Source organism: Branchiostoma floridae, chromosome 4 (assembly GCF_000003815.2).
Source record: "Branchiostoma floridae strain S238N-H82 chromosome 4, Bfl_VNyyK, whole genome shotgun sequence".
NCBI lineage: Eukaryota > Metazoa > Chordata > Leptocardii > Amphioxiformes > Branchiostomatidae > Branchiostoma > Branchiostoma floridae.
This window is the reverse complement of record NC_049982.1, coordinates 18378519-18397925: the sequence shown is the minus strand read 5'-3', so window position 1 is coordinate 18397925 and position 19407 is coordinate 18378519. Positions and strand designations below refer to the sequence as shown.

Here is a 19407-nt window from a genome sequence, read left to right as displayed (position 1 = left end):
TTGCATTAACTTTTTTTATAATTTGCATCTTCCCCCCAAATAGCTCATAATTATTATTATAATTTGTTGTCAGACTCAATCAAAGCCATCTTCTCTTGTTGAAGGACTTTGTTTTTGATAACGTTACCGTTGTATCAAATTCGTGAATGACATGACATAATACTAAGTAATGCAGCAGTAACCAGGTGAAGCTGTAGTAATGACAACAGTCCGCAGGAGTGTATTTTATGTGCCTAGCAAGCAAAAGTTGGGCACATCGGCCATGGTCGTGATTTCTATTTTTAGAAAAAGTTGACATGTTGGACCAAAGCACATCTCTTCAAAAACTTTCAGGTCAAGGCAAAGAAAGCAAGGTCACAGAGAAGATGGTTTCAACAAATTTTGCTGAGCTGATGTTATATTTGGTATTGGAAATGCGTCAATGTTACCTGACGATCTAACGTTAGTAATTAGTAATTCACTAATTGACAATGCCATCACCTAGAAGATATTTTTCTTGTAATGCTAATTTAGATAGATAATGATAACAAACACTAAAAGTTGTAGAACAATATAGTTTGATTTATTTCTACTTGCAACTTTGATCAAGTTTTACATAATTGAAATTATAATTGATGCTTAGAGCTATTTTGGTTTCATAGTACAGTAATTACTTTGAAACACAAACAAACACACACAGATCATGCTAATTCATGTACGTAGTCACACTCAAACAAGTAATGTTACTGTTACAATGTTCATATTCAGTTGTTGGTACAACTTGCGTCATGCTTGAGTTTGCTGCACAAGCTAGTAAAGGCCATTTTGAATGCTGTATGTGTAACCAACGTCCTTGGTGTAACTAAATACTCTAGCTTCCTGTTAATATATGCAAAACTTTCATTTTTCAAAAATAAATAGACCTTTTATATACATCTATATCAAAAACATTACATAAGACTTTCTTCTAGTCCAAATCTGGTAAAGCTATGACCATGGCCATTCCATTGTACACAGATAAAAATACCTGACATTATTATATCAGGGTATTAACAACACAATAATTTGTATTTTGTTTTTTACTGTGCTGTATGATACATTTACATACTTTTGTTACTACAACTATTATCTTAAAACTTAGGATTCTTTAGTACTTCTCTCATGTTCTAATTTTCCATATTCCTCACGAATTAGCTGCAACAATGTATCTCTTTGCTCATTGGTCAGCGATGACATCACCCCAGGCAAGCTGTGCTCTGTGATTGGCTCCCGGCTTGGCTGCTGCCCTGTGGTTGGTTGTTGTGATGGCTGTGCCATTGGCTGCTGTACTCCCGCATAGGGAGAGGGTTGTGTGTATGCCCTGACAGGGGTCGAGCGCAACTGATCCAGAAAGCTGAGGTTTGTTCTTTCAGGTTCATACTGTTGGAAAGAAGATGACATTGAAGTAAGCTACACAGTTGCATTAATTTTTCATTTGCTGACTGTAGCACAATGTTGTCATGAAGTTTTATTTGCATCTCCTCCTATATATATAAGCATAATTTACTGCAATTTTTAAAACTTTCAATTAGGTGCAAATTCCTAGGGCAATTTTGTGCATATATTTCATTTCATTTCCCAAAAAAGTATTGTTGACCTAAAAGACATTTTTTTCAGATAGAAGAATAAAGATTATTGATTCCTTAATTAAAAAAAAGTACATTGGTTTACTTACCAAGGACCCATCAAGTCCACCAACAGATGGTCTTGGGATGTCATAGATGGGATTCTGCATTGCTGCACCTGGTCCTGCAGAGGAGAAGGATACCAGATACAGGTCATTGTGCTGTTTGATTTAAATCTGATGGACACATATATTCTGAGCTAAGTTGTTAATTTGAAGTGTTCCTACAGGCATTGACAAGTGACTTCTACCTTTGCTCCTTAGTGACTCATCTGACGCAGTGATTTCTATCAGTAGGCTGGGAAGAAATTCTCCAACAAATGTGGAGACCGAGGTATATCCTTAAAAAGATTTACTCACCAAGATCCCCATATCGTGACATCATGGCTGGTGTCTCAGGCTGCCATACCAGGTGAGAAGGTGCCCTTCCTGGCTGTATGTGAGGAAGTTCAGTTCCAGGAGAAACTCTCCTGTAGGGCCTACCCATTCCAGGGTGGTGCAGTCCGTGTCCATATGGATCAACAGCTGGGGTAGGCTGTGCCATTGTGGAGAAACGAGGTGCACGGGGGGTGCTAGTCCTGACAGAAGGCTGTGCACCATACACTGTATCCACCATTGCTGGGGTGTAATATGGGTCATGGTAAGGAGTCCTGTCTCCAGACAAACTTATCCCTGTAGGAGGGGTGAGCAACTGTGGTACTCTCGGTTCTGAAAAAGCTTGACGTGGTGGACGTGGCGAAAGGCCTCTTGATGTTGATTGCAGGGTGTCATCAGGAGCAACTGCTGCTGTTTTTGGTCTCAGCTTCCTTTTTGAAGATACCTGGCTTTTCCTGTCCCCAGTCTTTCCTGACTTCACGGTACCACGCTCTGTTTCTGTGACTGATCTTGATGTTACAGACTCTTCTACTCTGGACTCATCATGGCCTGCATCCTCCAATGGAAAGGCTTCTTCCAAGAGACGTTGGACCTCTTCATCATCCCTCAATTGCTGTGATGGTGACTGAGGTGGTTGAGGTACTGGTCCCTGTTGATGATAAACATGGTTATCTTCATGTGATAGCAACATAATGTGAGATCACCATAGAAGAAGAGAAAGAAATATATGCTGCTGTGCAATAATTTTGAAGAAGCAATGAGCAAGATTGAAATATCATATGGTTAGGGGCAATAGTTTGTCATGTGTGCTATCCAAATTTGGTATATGTGATAAATTGTATTGGAACTACTTTTGCTCACACATGTTTAAAAATTGTTTCCCATTCTCAAACTTCAAAAGGTGTCTTCAAGTTGATGAAGACTCACCATAGGAGATTGGATGCTTGCCATCCGTAGAAGCTGTACGTATGGGTCTCCCCCTTGCCCTAAGATGGCTGCCTCTCGTCGTGCTTGGTCAGCAATGGAGCGTGGTTGGGCTGTTATTGGCATGTCACGGCCAGTGGTGTTCGCCTGGATTAAAACACAAATTACATTGTTATAAGGGTTACTACATAAATATAAATAATTCCCCAAGAAAATGAGGGCATGTGTTGTTCTGTCCTAGACTTTGACTAAATATCATGAAATAAATCGTGAAAACACATTCAAATTGATTTTATTTACCTCATCACTGATTGGTGCAACCCTGACTAGTTTTATGTTGCTGTCTGTCCTCATGTAGTCTCCGACCTTGGGCTGGGCTGCACGCATGTTCCGACCCATTTTCTTGTCCTGAAATAGAACACGGACATTGTTATAGTTGAGAATTTAACTACGATTGTAGCTTTTAAAAGTTGTCGTGCCCAATAATATGTAACAATATATGCATCCCATTGTCTGAATCCTCCATTGGAACATGTAATTAAAAAAAAAAACAATGACTTACAAACTGCACTTCTCCAGGCAGCACGTCAGCAGGATGTCCTGAGCCGTGGCGGGAGTGTTGTGTCCGCCATCTGTTTCGCCTTGCAGCCTGCATCTTCCGGGCTACAGGTGTCATAGTTGCCTGTGGGAAGTACTGGGGCTCCAGCAGTCCCTCCAGCTACAAAGATGAAACACATGGTGAGAAACTACAGAGGTAGGTTCGCAACCCATAGTTTAACATAAGACATATGCGGATAAACATGGATATAGTTTGACCCCCTGAAGTTACGGCAACATAAAAATACATCATTGCTCACATGTTATATGCCAATAAAAGTATATCTTACTTGTATTGTTTAAACCTTTAATTTTCATCTGAATCTATAACTTATAAGGCCTAGCTTTTAGTACCATGCCAATTTACCATATATATAATATATGTCACCATAGTAATACCTGTTTCTGTGCATCCTCCCAGACTTCCTTCACTCTCATTCTCTGTTTCTCCTGCTGAGTCAGTGGCTTGGGGGGAGGCAAGGGCGTGAGGGGGCCGTCTGCCTTCCCAGGAGTCTTTGCTGCCTGCTGCTGCCTCTTCTGCTTCTCGCGTTGCCGTTCCTTGTTGCGGAGATGCTCCACTTCAGCACGGAGCTTGATGATGGTGTCTAGTGTGTCCCAGTCTTCCTCCTTCTGGGGTGACAAAATGGGATGATTGGAGTTCAAACAAATCTAAAGCTACTATCATGATATTGTTCTACATATGTTATAACAATAATTTCTCTATATTTACAGAATGACAGGCATATTGCAATGTGTTATTGAAAATTCATCTGTTTCATCACAACTTTCAAGATTACTTCAACCTACTAGTTTAATCTATATAAGCTATTCCATCCCTGCTATTTCTATATTTTTCATGTGCTACATGAGAATGCATCCTCACCACTGCTTTCATCTTCTGTTCCCTCAGGACTTCATCCTCTTCCTCTAGTGCAGCCTCTTTTTCAGTAGCAACCTGAAGGAAATCATATCACATTTTTTAATGTACACTTGTACTGTATAATGCATTGCAGTGATCTTTTATGCATGCAATGAATAATCAATTTATTCAACATACCGATAAACACAAATTTGGCTGTATTAGCTTATATATATTAGTATTGACATTATCCGGGATCATCTCACCTCATTCTCAGTAGTGTACTTGGTGACGAGCGGCGTGTCCTTGAGAGGAGGGAGTGAGGACAGAGCTTGGAGTGGATGAACCGTTGCCTTGAATCTGACTGTAGGTGTGTCCCTCTTCTTGTTCTCCCCATCCTCCAGCTTGTTCATCAGGGCCACATGTTCAAACAGGGCTGCCTCGTGCTCAATCTGGAGATTAAGAGAAAAATACAAATTTCTTCTTTAAACTCCAGTTTCTTAAAGGAAGAGGTTGCTCCTTGGTTGTGGTTGCCCATTGCTTACCTCTGTCAGACTGGCATTTTAAACCTTGCGCTACGGTTGTATTTTGACATGTTGTGATTTGCCTTTTGAATCTGCATTGCCATTTGCTGTTTTGTTATCCTTTTTTCTGTATCCATTCTGTTTTTTGGGGGGTTCAGACATTTTGATTGGTAGGGAAGCTTAGGGCTACAAAATAATTCCAATTCAAAGGGAATGCACACCAGTACTGGCATAGTACATGTATCGCTATGTTACCGAGAAACAAGATGGTGTTTTGGCCTACATAAGAGTCCTTGAGATCTCATGCACCAGATGTTACAGAACAGTTTGGGATAGATTGATTTGCTTTCTGAAATTGTTAGTGGCACAAACAGCTGTCAGCTCAAACCGCCTGGCCTAGCAATCGGTTTCAGCTTGTCCTGCTTCCATGGACAATATGTCACACATACCAGTAGTCTACTGTCTGACAATACCAACTTCACCAAGACAAGTTTGATTGGTGCTAGAACTGTCTAGGTTGTACAACATAACAGTTGTTGGAAGGCTTATGAAGAAATAGTGCTCACAGTAAAGATGTATCTGCTACTCATGTCAGTAAAGACAGCTCTCTTAAATTTGCAACAGAGAGTTCTGATGGAGAAAAATGAATACACTCTTTGTCAGGTGTATTACACATATTTTGCCCTTGGAGTCTTAAGTTTCAGACACACACTGTTGACTTATCAATAACTCTCTAGTCACCATGGAACATATGAAGTGGGCTAGAAACAGTAAAATGATTTGAAATCAACCGTAAGATAACAAAGTGTCACTTGTACTTGATCTCTTTGTACTTTGGATCTTGTTATCTGAACTTAAAATCTTCACCACAATTCAGATGAATGTTTGAGTTGTCCTAACAACAGCTGCAAGCTACTGTTTAATTATGACAACAGAATGTACATGTATATGACTGCTTTTGAAACAACAGTTTTGGCCACGAAAGATAATAAATTCATGAAATTTGGCACACTTTTCTGAGAGCTACATTTTAATTGTTTTCAAGGAACTGATCAATATAATCTGACAAAGCATGACCAAAACATTTCCTGATTGTTCCCTTTGAATGTTGACATTAAAGCTCTAATTCACTCGTGAGCCATGTGCTGTTTTTTTAACCAAGCTACTACAATGTTGTCAACTGTAAATAGACGATTTGATAACTACTTCTGCTCTACAGTCTATAATATTCCTTAGTACACAACAGTTTGAAGGTACAAAATACCTGCTTGTTTGTGGGTGGATCGACCAGGTTAGGGCAACTTAAAGGCCTCCTCTCTACAGGTCCTTCGAAAACCATGTTCCTACTTTAGAAAAGGGTTCCTTGGATGTTTAAGAGATGATATTGGCTGATGTACAGCAAGTACTGGTCACCATTTTGTAATGTGTGCCTAAGCAGCTGTGACCGGCCATGCCTTGCGTGTCTCCAGGCAATCATAACAAAAGCACAACTTGCGTGGGGACAGTGGGACAAGGGTCATCTCATTTTTATACAGGTGTGTAGTTGTTTGTCAACGTAAAGTCAATACAGCAGGTATTGTATAGACATAATAAGGGCAGCAAATTCATGTTTGGCATAATGTTTTGCTTCTTTACAAACCATTTTGTTTCTTTTTTTTTGCCTTAAAAAGAAATTGAGGTTGAACACCTTCCTTAAGTGCACATTTGGTACATCCCATCCCAAGGGATTACCATGGTGTGACAGGTTGACATCCTGGAATGTCCCATTATTCTGTCAAATGGGTTGGAGAGAATAGCTTTGTTTTTTTGCTAGCAGATTTATTTCTAACTCCATCATTGTTGCAAAGTTTTCATATTGAAGAATCAAGCACTTCTTTGATAAAAAGTATATTGGAAACTGAAATTTAAGGTTGACATATTCAAGTATTTTTTGTAAATTTTTGGTCACCTCTCAACCAATGGACCTGGCCCCTTGGGGGACAATATTTGCCATGGTTGTCACCTCAGAGACTCTCCTAGCTGAATCAATATTTTAAACCACTTGTCAGTTGTCAACTCAGACACAATAATCTTTATCCTATTATAGCGTGAGTCATTGTATGGTGTGGACTGTGTATGGGGTTTTTCAATATACCTGTGACACTGACGTTTGCTGTTTGTTAGACATTATGAGGTTGATTACCCAAAAGTGTAATAGAAGTGAACACTTTTGTTTAAAAGAATAACTGAACTTCAACAGAGACCTTTTTGGTCAACAAATGTAGTGTGATAAAACAATGACTAGACGATTTTATAAACCCCTAGGAAGCCTTTCAATCTAGCCACGTAATCTTTTAGTCAGCAGCTGTCAAGCCAATTCTCCACACACATCTATCTTTTGTCCATTACATTGATGTTTTAAGTATCTTCTGATGTAGCTGATTGTTAAGTTTAATGAGGCATTATGGCCTCTCTTGAAATATTAATGGTAGAAGTCAGGTTCTCTGTCATCTATGCAATGTTCTTTACCAGTCCTAGGCACCCTCGGCCTATTGCTATGGTACAAAACAAGTGGACTGAGACTTTGATGTTAAATGTCAACAGTGTGATTTAGAACCCACTTATAATGGAACTGTAATCTTCTTAATGCACTACAAAGCTGTATCCTGTTTGGGACAATGTGGCTAGGGATACCACAAAACTGCTGTTAAAAAACAGGATTCTTTTGGTTGCTTTTATTTTCTATATGGTACATGTATAGACATTTGTATTACATGTATATGATTTGGGCAGATCAAAATATGCAGTGTCTCAGTGGCCCAAGGCAATATATAAAATGCAGTAACAAGTTCCACGAGTGATTGGTAGTTTTACAATTTTTATCCATTTTCAACCTAGAGGAGATAATCACTTTATAAATATGATTTTTTCAAATTTATGATAAGTAAGATGTAGTTACTAACTTTTGAACAAAGTGTTATGGAAGAGTCCACTCAATGAAGGAAAAGTTAGTATTTTGCAACAAAAACTGACAAGCAGACACTCACCTGATCCATACTCGCTGCTGATTTCACGCTCTCATAAGATCCGACCAGTCGCACAGGTGGGCGTACAGGGATCTCCGTTCTCCGCGGTCTCTCGTGTTCCTTCCTATGTTTCTTGGCAGGCCCACGCCACTTCTCACGTTTCTCCTTTTTGGAGCGCTTTGGTTTCTCATCAACTGCTAGTCTCCTGTGGGGAAAAGTAGAATTGTTAAGGTCTGAATTGTAGTGGTTATTGATCGGTAAACTTGGGTATCAACAAGTGTCCGAGTGCTGTTTGACTGTTAAGGCTGCAGTGCTATTTTGAACTGATAGGGGGCATTGTTCTGCAATCACACTTAGTCTAGTACATACAATGAATTGATGAAACCACATTGGTACATGTAATAACTGTGATGCAGTTTTATCTTAGAATGGTAGCAATTAGCAAAATGACTCCTGTCTTGTCTGCTTATATCCCTAAATACTTATTCAAGCAGATGCCCATGTCAACATTCAACAAATGGAAGAATAAGACATGCTTGTCTGCATGAAGTATGCTTAGCACCATGGTTTAGAAAAATCTCTACCAACTTTTTCTTTGTACTTGATTGAAAAAATAATGCTCATTATATATTCAACCTGCCATTGATGAAAAATTTTTCTCACCTTTCTGCAGGTGGTGCCTCCTTGTCAGACCAGGCCTCCTTGCCCTGCTTGTGTTGGGTCCCAAACTCTCGCACATCATCCTTGCCTGGTGGACGAGCAGGCGGGATCAGGGTTATGGAGCCCTTGGACATGTCCACCTTCAGCCCAGACTCTGTGATCCACTCTTTATCCTTCTGTTGGTACAGACAAAAGAATGTCAGTCAGTCATTAATCAATTACCACTTCCACCACTGTAACAGTACTTAGGATAACCAATCAGTGAGCAGCTGTTGCATGCCAGTAAAATCAGCCTATCATAGGAGTCAGCCAATCACCACCTTTATTGAATCACCATATGTTAGGAGCCAACCAAAAAGTGACTACCTTTATCACATCAACCTATCACCGCCACCATTTAAGAATTATCAGCCAATCACCAAGACTACTATAGAGGCTTCCACCACCATCCACCAATCAACATTCTGTTTGCATCACCTCCTCAGTCTCATCACTAAGCTGGTAGCTTGTCTGTCCCCTGCTTGTTTGTGGCACTCCCGGCAGCTGTGCAGGTATGAGCAGGCCTACAGAACCCAGGCCTCCCTTCTGGACATATCTTTCTGATAGTTTGTTTCCAAGCTCCTCAGGCTGATGTTGAAGGTACATTATTCAGTTAATATACTGCCTCTTACAGGTTTTTTATCTTCTCACCCAGTGTGAATTTGATAATGACATTAAGTATGGAGTTTGACCGTTTGGAATAAAAGTAGCAGCAAAAACAAGTGATGATACCACACAATTTATGCATCTCCCCAGAGTTCTGCCCAAAGTCCTTGTCTCTTGGTAAGTTTGAATTTAAGACCTATATGATGATAAGCAATTTTTTCTTAAATGTTCTTTTAATGTAAAAGTCAAATTGGGACTATAGCACCTTTATGTATACAGTAGCTGAATAGGATTGTACACTGTCAGACAAACCAACCTTTTTTGGCTCCACAGCATCTGCTTTCGTAGTCACAAAGTTGTACACCACCAGTAGGATGATGATGATGAAGACCAGGGATCCCACAACAACACCCAAGATCCACAGCAGACTGGAAGCTGGAGCTTCTTCAGTCACCAAAGGTTGTACGGTGTGACTCTTAAAGGTAAAATCAAATGTTTACATTGTTAGTCACTCAAATCCGACCATTGCAGATGTTTGGATTACACACAGTTTGCAATGATAGGCTGTAGAATTAAAAGAAATAGTGCTCTGAATTGAAACAAAGTTTTTAAAAAGAAATTTCAACTATATATAGTAAACAGGGAGGGTCTTTTTAGCGAATGCCCACAAACGCCCACTCTAGAGAAGTCCGCGCTGCACGAATCTCATTTTTTTTGCTTGGAATATGTCCACGTTGTGCTCCCATGTATTAATCCTGAGTTTCAAGTCAATCCATTGACCCGAAGTGACATAAATCAAAGTTTTCGATTCTCGATGGTCTTTTTAGCGAACGCCCAGCAAAATGTCTTTTTAGCGAATGCCCACTATATCCACAAAAATATCGGCCGTCGCGCAACGACACCTAAACCTACCGCCACAAACATGTTCAAGATGGTGTCCCATTGATGTGTACGGAGTTTCCATGCTTTACAAGCATTTTAAGTCCCTGTTTTTGGTCAAAATGTACGGCGACGATACTACCATACTTTAACTATAGCAATTCAAAATGGCGGGCACTAGTCATGTGACCTCCTTGCGGGACTGTTCTATAAGTATCGCGGGAGGGACTGTTGTAGCATAGCTTCTCATACAACCATTTTAGAGTGAATTCTGAACAAGATTTTCATTTCATAGTGCTATCATCTGACTGATATTTACAATGTGGTCATTTTTTCTGTGCTATTATAATTATTACCCAGGTTTGAGGAACTTAGTGCAAATTTGGATATTGATTCACCTCAGTGCCCAATTAATGTACAAAAGGCTCAGACACATTAGTGTTATAAACCTGAATAGGGGCAGGTAACCAATACTAGAAAAACATAGCTATTTATTATTAACAATACTATTTACATTATAATAATAACTCTTCACCAAACTGGACTTTTCTTATCTTTATTTATCACAGAAACATTGTTACAATGAGGATTTGATTAGATGAGTATCTGTTACAGTGTGTACAAACTTATTTCAAATACAAAAATGTATTTCGTTTCACTTCCTTTATATTTTTAAAGTATTGGAAGAAGTTGACACATAAACAATGTTAATTGCATTATTTATGTGCAGTAAAATGTGACCACATGCTATCAATAGCCTAATAAAATGTTGGAACATGGCACAAGCGGGCTCCTCTTCTGAGTACAGAAAGGAAATGTTTTATAACATTTAGTTATGACGTAGAAAATTTCAATTGTAAACTGTACCTTTATTAACATTTACAAACAAATTGTTTTTTTCTCTTCTTAATAAATGACAACAATACAGGTAAGTAAGGTGTGTTTCCTTTTATAACAGGCCAGGTAAGACGCCGTATAGGTGAGTAAGGTGTGTTTCCTTTTATAGCAGACCAGGTAAGACACCGTACAGGTGAGTAAGGTGTGTTTCCTTTGATTACAGACCAGGTAAGACACCGTACAGGTGAGTAAGGTGTGTTTCCTTGACTACAGACTATGTAAGACACCGTACAGGTGAGTAACGTGTATTTCCTTTGATTACAGACCAGGTAAGACACCGTACATGTGAGTAATGTGTGTTTCCTTGACTACAGACTAGGTAAGACACCGTACAGGTGAGTAAGGTGTGTTTCCTTTTATAACAGACTAGGTAAGACACCGTACAGGTGAGTAAGGTGTGTTTCCTTTTATAACAGACTAGGTAAGACACCTTACAGGTGAGTAAGGTGTGTTTCCTTGACTACAGACTAGGTAAGACACCGTACAGGTGAGTAACGTGTATTTCCTTTGATTACAGACCAGGTAAGACACCGTACAGGTGAGTAAGGTGTGTTTCCTTGACTACAGACTAGGTAAGACACCGTACAGGTGAGCAACGTGTATTTCCTTTGATTACAGACCAGGTAAGACACCGTACAGGTGAGTAAGGTGTGTTTCCTTTTATAACAGACTAGGTAAGACACCGTACAGGTAAGTAACGTGTATTTCCTTTCAGTACAGACCAGGTAAGACACCGTACAGGTGAGTAAGGGGTGTTTGTGTTTCCATTGACTACAGTACCTAGGTAAGACACCGTACAGACAAGTAACGTGTATTTCCTTTGTTCACAGACCAGGTAAGACACCGTACAGGTGAGTAACGTGTATTTCCTTTCATTACAGACCAGGTAAGACACCGTACAGGTGAGTAAGGTGTGTTTCCTTTTATAACAGACTAGGTAAGACACCATACAGGTGAGTAACGTGTATTTCCTCTGATTACAGACCAGGTAAGACACCATACAGGTGAGTAACGTGTATTTCCTTTGATAACAGGCCAGGTAAGACACCATACAGGTAAGTAAGGTGTGTTTCTTTTTATAACAGACCAGGTATGACACCGTGCATGTGAGTAACGTGTATTTCCTTTGATTACAGACCAGGTAAGACACCATACAGGTGAGTAACGTGTATTTCCTTTCATTACAGACCAGGTAAGACACCGCACAGGTGAGTAAGGTGTGTTTCCTTTGTCTATAGACCAGATAGGGTATTACACAGGTGAGTAAGGCGTCTTTCCTTTGCCTATATACCATATAGGCCATTATACAGGTGAGTAAGGCGTCTTTCCTTTGCCTATAGACCATGCTTAGGTCCGTGTACGACACACTACCCTCACCAGCAAACCTGTATAGATGGAAACTAAGAGAAGACCCAGCTTGCAAGCTCTGTGGGGAAAGAGGAACAATGGCTCATATCCTCTCCAGCTGTAAAGTAGCCCTCGCCCAGGGCAGGTACCGGTGGCGCCATGACAAGGTGTTGTCGACTATTGCTAGCATTCTAGAAGTAGAGAGGAGGAAGAAGCGCCATGTGGAGGCGAAACGCGCGCCAGTCATGGCGTTTGTTAGAGAGGGTGAGAAGAGTCGTCGTCCTGCAACAGAAAGAGCAACATCGAGCATACTACAGAAGGCGAGAGCATGGGAGCTGAAGGTAGATTTGGGGAGAAGGCTGCACTTCCCCTCAGTAGTCCAGACAAACTTACGGCCTGACGCAGTACTATGGTCAGAAGAAGGGAAGAAGATCATACTGATCGAGCTAACAGTGCCGTGGGAGGAGAGGTGTGAGGAGGCACATGAGAGAAAGGCGAGCAAGTACCACGACTTGCTCCAGTGCTGCAGAGAGAAAGGATGGCAGTCGTGGCTGTTCCCAGTAGAAGTAGGGTGCCGAGGTTTCCCAGCTCAGTCTACATGGAAGCTACTAACAGCATTGGGAATAACGGGAAGAGCAAGAAAGAACGCAGTGCGTAGTATAGGAGAAACAGCGGAGGCTGCATCATGCTGGGTGTGGAGGAAAAGGGAGGAAGTTAGCTGGAAGCCGGGAGGAGCGGACGAGTAGTGGGTTGGCCACCACTGCTGGACCCGACAGAAGGAGGATGTTACGGATAAGGGTCGAAACATCCGATGAGAGCTGATCCGTCTGATGACGTCCGCAACCTCCCCGAGTGACGGCACTCCACTCATCCCTGAAGGTGAGTGGAGTTTAAAGGCATCATTGATGTATTTACCAACTGTTGACGTCTGGGTAACCAGTGACCGCCGAGAAAGTTCGGCTGACGACGGGGAAAGACCAGTTGACGCTGGAAAGACAGCTGACCTCCAGGAATAGGCTGGTTCGTGCGCACAACAGGGTCAGTAACCCACCGTGCCCACAGCACTCGCACCAAAGGAGCGGTAGCACTCGCACCAGAGGAGCGGGAGCAACCAACTCCCACTGCAGCACAACGAAAAGAGCAATACCCCCAGAGTCACCCGAGAGGGGGGGCGGAAGAGGGACTCATTGGGACAGACCTCATGGCAACGACGAGGAACGGTGAACGACCACGGAAACGGATGACGCAAAAAACGTTAACAGGCGAGGTGTCCGTAACAATTGCACAGTGCCACTGCGGAAAGATATGTAAAAACAGCAAAGGATTAAAGATTCACCAAGCCAAAACCAAGTGCGGTAAGGAGGTGGCGCAGACGCAGCGCACAGGGGCAGAGACTCTTGGTGAGACGCAGGAGGACTCCAGGCAGGAAGTGCACCACAGCACTGGAGACGTCCAAGCTCCTGCATCACCTCTGAGCCGCAGCAGCACTCCAGTAAGCCAGCCGTCCAGGGGGAGTGAGAGGGTCGACGCGACAGAGATTCAGCCTGCAAAAGAGAGAATCAAATGGCCGAAATTGAATGACACGAACAGTTGGAGTCAGCTTGACCAAGACCTGGATAGGGTGTTGGAGGCAACTCTGGCAGGGACAGTAGAGCGTAAAGTCGATAGCCTCACCACGATAACGTACAACATGGCAAGAGAAAGGTTTGGAGTGGAAGAGAAGAAGAGAAGGCCTTGTTCAGAAAAACAGCCAAACAGGAGGGAGAGAGAGATCAAGCGGCTAAGGAAAGAAATCAAGAAACTGAACAAGCGATACAGAAGTTGTCAAGACGGTGAAAAGGAAGGTATAAAGCAGCTAACAAGCCAGCTGCGCGATCAGTTGTGCAAGCTCCGCAGAGCAGAAAGCATTAGGAGGAAGAGAAAAGAAAGAACGAACAAGAGGGCACAGTTCATCAGAGATCCGTTCAAGTTCACAAAGGCCCTGCTGGGCGAAGCAAAATCGGGAAAGCTGATCAGCCCCAAAGAAGAGGTCGAGGATTTCTTGAGAGTCACTCACAATGACAACACGAAGGATATTCCCCTAGAAGTCAACACTAGCATAGTTGCAGCAGAAAGACCAGAGAGTCCACTTAGCATCAGCGAACCGTCGTGGAAAGAGGTGCAGGAGGTAGTAAGGAAAGCTAGAGCAGGGTCAGCTCCAGGTCCAAGTGGGTTGCCGTACAAGATTTACAAGAAGTGCCCGCTACTCCTGCGAAGGTTGTGGAGGTTGCTCCGACGGATCTGGGTGAAGGGCAGTATACCAGTTAGTTGGAAGAAGGCAGAAGGGTGCTTTGTACCAAAGGAAGAAAATTCATCCACAATCAACCAATTCAGGACAATATCCTTGCTGAGTGTCGAGTGTAAAATCTTCTTCTCAGTTCTGGCCAAGAGAATGGTGACATACGTAACAGAGAACAACTACATCAACACTTCAGTACAGAAAGGAGGCATTCCTGGGTTTTCAGGATGTCTGGAGCATACAGGAGTACTCAGCCAGATGATCAGGGAAGCCAAAGTAAATGGAAGTGATTTGACTGTGGTTTGGCTGGACTTGGCTAATGCCTATGGCTCCATTCCACATGCCCTCATCCAGGTGGCGTTAGACCACTACCACATCCCAGCAAGAGTGAAGGGGATGATAAGCAGCTATTTCGGTGGCATCCAGATGCGCTTCAAAACGGCACAATTTACAACTCAGTGGCAGAAGCTCGAAAAGGGTATTGTAACTGGATGTACCATTTCTCCGATTCTATTTATAATGGGCATGAATCTCATTATAGATGCGGCAGCAAGCAAGGCAAAGGGGCCAAGAATGCAGTCAGGAGTAAGACTGACCCCTTTGAGGGGGTTCATGGATGACATCACACTGACAACTACTTCCCATATAGAAGCCAGATGGATGCTATCTGAGCTGGACTACATGGCAACTTGGGCAAGAATGAAGTTTAAACCAAAGAAGTCCAGATGTATGATCATCAAGAAAGGGAAAGTAACAAGTAGATTCAAGTTGGAAGTACAAGGCGAACCCATCCCGTCAATAGTAGGCAACCCAGTCAAGTGTTTGGGGAAGTGGTTCGATGACTCTCTGACTGATAGAAAGAATGCCAGTAGCACCGTAGCGCAGACAGAGGAGTGGCTTAGAAGAATTGAGAAGTCAGGATTGCCAGGCAAGTTCAAGGCTTGGCTATACCAACACGGATTACTCCCGAGGTTAATGTGGTTGCTGACTGTATACGAGATACCACTGACAAGTGTAGAAGAAATGGAAAGAAAGGTCAACAAACACCTTAGAAAGTGGCTAGGTGTTCCTCCAAGTTTCACAGCACTGGGTTTTTACTCTACAACAGGTCAGCTACAGCTCCCGTTGTCATCTGTAGTGGAGGAATACAAGGTGGCAAAGTGCAGAGTGGTCATGCAGTTAAGAGACTCCCAAGACAAGCAGATCAACCAGGCCGGAGTCACAACAAGGGCAGGGAGGAAGTTCAAGCCCGACTCAATGGTCTCACAGGCAGAAGGGATGCTGGTCTTGAGGGATATAGTTGGAATAACCAATATCGGAAGACAGGGCCTGGGATGTGCACATTTCAAACAGTGGGGAAAAGCCAACAGGAAAGAGAGAAGAGCACTGGTACAGGAGCAAGTTAGAAACTTAGAGGAAGAAAGGCGACGGGCCAAGGCCGTGGAGTTGGCAGCGCAAGGCGCATGGACGAAATGGAATCTCCCAAGCAGAAAAATCACATGGGCGGAGCTATGGAAGTTAGAGCCTTTCCGTGTATCATTCATGCTTAGGTCCGTGTACGACACACTACCCTCACCAGCAAACCTGTATAGATGGAAACTAAGAGAAGACCCAGCTTGCAAGCTCTGTGGGGAAAGAGGAACAATGGCTCATATCCTCTCCAGCTGTAAAGTAGCCCTCGCCCAGGGCAGGTACCGGTGGCGCCATGACAAGGTGTTGTCGACTATTGCTAGCATTCTAGAAGTAGAGAGGAGGAAGAAGCGCCATGTGGAGGCGAAACGCGCGCCAGTCATGGCGTTTGTTAGAGAGGGTGAGAAGAGTCGTCGTCCTGCAACAGAAAGAGCAACATCGAGCATACTACAGAAGGCGAGAGCATGGGAGCTGAAGGTAGATTTGGGGAGAAGGCTGCACTTCCCCTCAGTAGTCCAGACAAACTTACGGCCTGACGCAGTACTATGGTCAGAAGAAGGGAAGAAGATCATACTGATCGAGCTAACAGTGCCGTGGGAGGAGAGGTGTGAGGAGGCACATGAGAGAAAGGCGAGCAAGTACCACGACTTGCTCCAGTGCTGCAGAGAGAAAGGATGGCAGTCGTGGCTGTTCCCAGTAGAAGTAGGGTGCCGAGGTTTCCCAGCTCAGTCTACATGGAAGCTACTAACAGCATTGGGAATAACGGGAAGAGCAAGAAAGAACGCAGTGCGTAGTATAGGAGAAACAGCGGAGGCTGCATCATGCTGGGTGTGGAGGAAAAGGGAGGAAGTTAGCTGGAAGCCGGGAGGAGCGGACGAGTAGTGGGTTGGCCACCACTGCTGGACCCGACAGAAGGAGGATGTTACGGATAAGGGTCGAAACATCCGATGAGAGCTGATCCGTCTGATGACGTCCGCAACCTCCCCGAGTGACGGCACTCCACTCATCCCTGAAGGTGAGTGGAGTTTAAAGGCATCATTGATGTATTTACCAACCATATAGGGTATTATGCAGGTAAGTAAAGCAACTTTCCTTTGCCTGTAGACCAGATAGGGTATTATACAGGTAAGTTAGGTGTCTTTCCTTCGCCTATATACCAGATGGGGCATTATACAGGTAAGTAAGGTGTCTTTCCCTTGTCTATATACCAGATAGGCCATTATACAGGTGGATAAGGTGTCTTTCCTTCGCCTATAGACCAGATAGGCCATTAAACAGGTGAGTAAGGTGTCTTTCCTTTGCCTATAGACCAGATAGGCCATTATACTGGTAAGTAAGATGTCTTTACTTTGCCTATAGACCAGACAGGGTATTATACAGGTGAGTAAATCTACTTTCCTTTGCCTATAGACCAGATAGGTATTAAACAGGTGAGTAAAGCAACTTACTTACCTGTATAATGCCCTATCTGGTCTATAGGGAAAGGAAAGACGCCTTACTCATCTGCGCGGTGTCTTACCTGGTCTGTAATCAAAGGAAATACACGTTACTCACCTGTACGGTGTCTTACCTAGTCTGTAGTCAGGGAAACACACCTTACTCACCTGTACGGTGTCTTACCTGGTCTGTAATCAAAGGAAATACACGTTACTCACCTGTACGGTGTCTTACCTGGTCTGTAATGAAAGGAAATACACGTTGCTCACCTGTACGGTGTCTTACCTAGTCTGTAGTCAAGGAAACACACCTTACTCACCTGTACGGTGTCTTACCTGGTCTGCTATAAAAGGAAACACACCTTAATTACCTGTACGGCGTCTTACCTGGCCTGTTATAAAAGGAAACACACCTTACTTACCTGTATTGTTGTCATTTATTAAGAAGAGAAAAAACAATTTGTTTGTAAATGTTAATAAAGGTACATTTTACAATTGAAATTTTCTACGTCATAACTAAATGTTATAAAACAATTCCTTTCTGTACTCAGAAGGGGAGCCCGCTTGTGCCATGTTCCAACATTTTATTAGGCTATTGATAGCATGTGGTCACATTTTACTGCACATAAATAATGCAATTAATATTGTTTATGTGTCAACTTCTTCCAATACTTTAAAAATATTTAGGAAGTGAAACGAAATACATTTTTGTATTTGAAATAAGTTTGTACACACTGTAACAGATACTCATCTAATCAAATCCTCATTGTAACAATGTTTCTGTGATAAATAAAGATAAGAAAAGTCCAGTTTGGTGAAGAGTTATTATTATAATGTAAAAAGTATTGTTAATAATAAATAGCTATGTTTTTCTAGTATTGGTTACCTGCCCCTATTCAGGTTTATAACACTAATGTGTCTGAGCCTTTTGTACATTAATTGGGCACTGAGGTGAATCAATATCCAAATTTGCACTAAGTTCCTCAAACCTGGGTAATAATAGCACAGAAAAAATGACCACATTGTAAATATCAGTCAGATGATAGCACTATGAAATGAAAATCTTGTTCAGAATTCACTCTAAAATGGTTGTATGAGAAGCTATGCTACAACAGTCCCTCCCGCGATACTTATAGAACAGTCCCGCAAGGAGGTCACATGACTAGTGCCCGCCATTTTGAATTGCTATATTTAAAGTATGGTAGTATCGTCGCCGTACATTTTGACCAAAAACAGGGACTTAAAATGCTTGTAAAGCACGGAAACTCCGTACACATCAATGGGACACCATCTTGAACATGTTTGTGGCGGTAGGTTTGGGTGTCGTTGCGTGACGGCCGATATTTTTGTGGATATAGTGGGCATTCGCTAAAAAGACATTTTGCTGGGCGTTCGCTAAAAAGACCATCGAGAATCGAAAACTTTGATTTATGTCACTTCGGGTCAATGGATTGACTTGAAACTCAGGATTAATACATGGGAGCACAACGTGGACATATTCCAAGCAAAAAAAATGAGATTCGTGCAGCGCGGACTTCTCTAGAGTGGGCGTTTGTGGGCATTCGCTAAAAAGACCATGCGTAGTAAACATACTTGGTAAAACATGTAGCCTGCGTACATATAGCTGTCATTCCAAGGCATTGGTCATTATAGAAGAGAAGTGTACTCACTGTGATGTCCAAGGGAAACCCTACTGATGAAGCAATGGCCCTGATTTCCTGCTGAGAAACCTGATTGAAGGCAGCGGTGACATCAGCGGGCGGCACGACTGAGTTGTTGTTATTACGGTTCACGACAACAAACAGGACCTGCAGCCGTCCTTCTGGCAGAGCTGTTACATTGATCACCTGAGAAAGGAATGGTTTGATGGATGTTAGGTGGATTCAAATTCAAGTGTGGTAAGGTAAGAATGTTTCAATCTCATCTCAC

The 19407-nt window shown here is 42.5% G+C and overlaps 1 protein-coding gene across 2 annotated transcripts in view; it reads right to left on the bottom strand.

The window, feature by feature from the left end:
- Nucleotides 1–540: 540 nt before the first annotated feature.
- Nucleotides 541–19407, bottom strand: part of LOC118414027 — a 20682-nt gene continuing 1815 nt past the window's right edge. The window contains exons 2-15 of one of the 2 annotated variants that reach the window (XM_035817763.1): nt 19149–19325; nt 9548–9706; nt 9064–9213; nt 8590–8762; nt 7948–8131; nt 4664–4849; nt 4422–4493; nt 3938–4168; nt 3504–3659; nt 3242–3349; nt 2945–3088; nt 2003–2666; nt 1694–1767; nt 541–1398 (exon numbers count right to left, since the gene is read on the bottom strand). In XM_035817763.1, the coding sequence (XP_035673656.1) occupies nt 1117–1398; nt 1694–1767; nt 2003–2666; nt 2945–3088; nt 3242–3349; nt 3504–3659; nt 3938–4168; nt 4422–4493; nt 4664–4849; nt 7948–8131; nt 8590–8762; nt 9064–9213; nt 9548–9706; nt 19149–19325 (2760 nt within the window). In that variant the 3' untranslated portion in view covers nt 541–1116. The remainder of the gene's footprint in view (nt 1399–1693; nt 1768–2002; nt 2667–2944; nt 3089–3241; nt 3350–3503; nt 3660–3937; nt 4169–4421; nt 4494–4663; nt 4850–7947; nt 8132–8589; nt 8763–9063; nt 9214–9547; nt 9707–19148; nt 19326–19407) is intronic. The other variant, XM_035817764.1, reaches the window with a different exon arrangement.